General features: G+C 38.9%; 1 protein-coding gene across 1 annotated transcript in view; it reads right to left on the bottom strand.

Annotated features, from left to right (window-relative positions):
• Nucleotides 1-2,824: 2,824 nt before the first annotated feature.
• The window catches only part of ECHS1 (enoyl-CoA hydratase, short chain 1), a 300,922-nt gene continuing 300,478 nt past the window's right edge, over nt 2,825-3,268 (bottom strand). Inside the window, exon 8 of the mRNA XM_044056792.1 lies at nt 2,825-3,230. Coding sequence (XP_043912727.1) covers nt 3,165-3,230 — 66 coding nt within the window. The 3' untranslated portion in view covers nt 2,825-3,164. The remainder of the gene's footprint in view (nt 3,231-3,268) is intronic.

Raw genomic sequence — 3,268 nt, forward strand, 5'->3', positions numbered from 1 at the left:
CAGCCCCACTAGTCCTGAGTTTAAAAATTACACATCAATGATGGATCACGTCCTGTGAGCAAATGTTGCTGTGACCTACTTTCAAACGTAAGATCCACAGTGGACAATTATTCTTCAAAAAAAGCATGAGGTAAAGTATCTCCAACTGCTGGGGCAGAGTTCAGAGCTCCATCAAGTCATGAACAGTTGAAACATTAACTTAAGTAGTGGTATATCAAAGGTCTGTGTCAAACAAGTGTCTGAAACAAGACAGAAATCTGAGGAGAATCTGTACAGGGTAAGCAAAGGGAATGTTGCAGCAAGAGCTCTCAAGTATTTAGTCCAAAGGAATTATTTTAAAATATTGTTCTTAATCAGTTAACAGAATAAAATGCTTTACATTAAAGTGCATTTTCTTAACAAGACGTCTGGAACTTTAATGACTAAAATACCAGAGCCTGTAATGACTGACATTATTAATAGACTGAAAGCATGAACGACTTCACAAAAATTGTTTTCTTGAGGGACAGAGCAAAAACCTGTAAACCTGAAGCATTCTGCAAAAATCAGACACAGTTACATATGTTTGAAGCCCAGACTACATTTCCAGTTTTAACTTGCAGACCAGCCTTTTTGGAGGATTTGCTGGTATTATTAAGGACCACAAATATCTCTGCCCAGTGGTCATGCATTTGGATCACCTCTGACAAAGATTCAAAATCCAGAAGCAAAAAAAATTTTTTTAAGGTCCTGAATTCTACTTTTAAATGTTATAATCAACTCAGGAAAGATACAAAAATGTAAAGGGATAGAAACAAAGTCCTTCAGAAGAACCAGAGCTTGACAAGAATAAACCCTGACAATAGGCAGGAAATTACTGGTAATGGAAGACAGCAATATAATGTATGGTCCTGCCCTACTGGCTGCAAATGTTACTGGAGCCCACTCCCCTCTACCCTCTTGGACAGAGAAGGGCATGGAAACTGCTACATTTTCTCTGCCTGTAAACAGACGTCTACCAAACCCATAGCAAATCAACCCCCAGAGCATCAAGCATATGTTGATTGCACTGCAGAAGGTGGGTAGGAAATGCAGCTGAGGTGCCTACAAGGTTAATGGTCTACTGCAATACACAGGAAGTCAACAGAAGAAATGTGGCACTGACTGCTCCTCTCCCAGATACGGATAAACTGTTTGCAGAAAAAAGCTCAGTCCTCTAAATTAGGTAGATACAACACATACCACATAATTACCTGGTTTGTCAACTTTTTCAGGTGTGATTACTCTGACCTATAGAGAGTCCCCAGGTGTTTCCACACTAAAATCACTCCCTCAGAATCAGAAAAAGATCTCCTGCATACCAAATCCTTTGCATTAATGCTGTTCTCAAGTGAACACTTTGTCCTTTCAGAGATATACTGGAATCCAGGGACTGTGTCATGAAAAGATGAAGTAAAGGATGGCCCAACTCCAAAGAGGAAAGCAAAATCCATCATAATGAAGAAAGATAACAGGGTTCATCGTACATCAGTTTTAGAAGACTGGTGATCCTACAACCATGAACTGCACATCTACTGTGTTCTCTCTGGGGAACAACTCAATCATCAACAAATGGCCAAGTATCTGAGGGATGGAGAGGGAGCTGAAATTAGTTCTGTTGGCCAAACATCGGACCTAAAGATACATACCTGGGAAATGAAGACATGGTTCTCACAAGCTTCTGAAAATGTTCAGAGGCCTGAGAGGAAAGGGGACGCACTACCTCTAAAATTCATTTCATTCCAGAGAGTGGTTGCCATTTTGGTACCTTTCTGCTCTACCTCACAAGTACACCTGAAGATAATGAGCTGGTGAATGACCTTCTGTCACGGGACAGCAAACTAGATATTAAAGCACAAATCACAACAGGCACAGTGAGCCTCTGAAAAGAAGCCAGGCCCAGAAGATTTAGCCCTGCTCCTAGGGCTCTTTATCTTATGACCTCTCATTAGGCCTGTTGTACAAACTCCATCACCACCAGCTAGTAGGCAATGATAAAGGAATCTGCTTACCTCTCAAACATTACCAAGTTACTTTACTGATGTGCAAAGAGTGACAACACTGCCAATACAAAGCTATCATCCAAAGCAAAATAGACATGGTCTACACTCATGATACGAGTAGAAAAACACCTAGAATTAGTCTTTATTTTTTAGACAATGAATGCAAACTTTCGACACGACACACTGCAAAGACAAAAATGAGATCTAAAATCACATGAGCTGTTGAAAGAACAAACTTGCATAACTGCAGGTCCAGAATACCAAGTGACATTGTTATGTGAGATCTAGTGATGTCTGTAGATCACTGGTTCCTCCACTGTACTGTTGGAGCTACTTGACAACATGAGCTTTAAAGAAGGAGAGCAGTGGAGAGAGGAGTGTTACTGTTGCCTTAACCCCAAAAGAGCTTTGTTTTATTTTTGTTAAATAAATTAAGAAGGGGTTAATAGTTTGTGATAGCCACACTTATATATGAAATCAACCAGAATCTGTGTCAGAATGTTACAGTGGTAACAACGGTCAAGCTACACTACTGCCTTAACATTCCGAGTTGTAACTGACAAGGACCGATGTTCTACATTAATACTCTGCTTGGATGTGAAAGCCAAATAGCTTAAAATAGGGACTTAAGAGATTTCAAAATAGCAGTGAACAAGGATATAAAACAAATGCACCCAAATGCTAACCACAAAAGCCTGTGAAAATGTCATCCATTTTTCTGACATGCTTCACGTTTTCAACAAAAACTACTTCTGTCTTTTGAGACTAATCTGCTTCCAAAGTAAGTACTCCCTCTTCTCAGATGCATCCAAAAATACCCAGCTTTATTATGCTCAAATTTCAACATGTGAAACACTTGCTGCAAATGTGGCTGACAAAATTAAGAAATTCCAGCATACACAGCAATTAAATTACAAATCAGTGTTCCAGATTCCTGGTGTATATATAGTCCGTGTAATGCGATATTATGACGATCTTTTACAGTATTAAATTACAGATCAGTGCTAATGATGGATGAAAAATATTTCAAGTGATGTTATAAAGCTCTTTTGCTCTGTTAACACTATCCATCTTCAACCCCTTTTCCCGTTTTGCACATGGGGTCTATGTTGTTATAAAAATCCATTATAATGTCCACATCCATTATTTATCTGTAAAGTTTGCTTTTCGCTTCTCCACAAATGCAGACATTCCTTCTTTCCTGTCATCCTAAGAAAAAGAAAAAAATGAAATCCCATTATTAAAAA

This window comes from Protopterus annectens, chromosome 14.part0, assembly GCF_019279795.1.
Source record: "Protopterus annectens isolate FY-2018-M chromosome 14.part0, PAN1.0, whole genome shotgun sequence".
In the NCBI taxonomy this organism is placed as follows: domain Eukaryota; kingdom Metazoa; phylum Chordata; order Ceratodontiformes; family Protopteridae; genus Protopterus; species Protopterus annectens.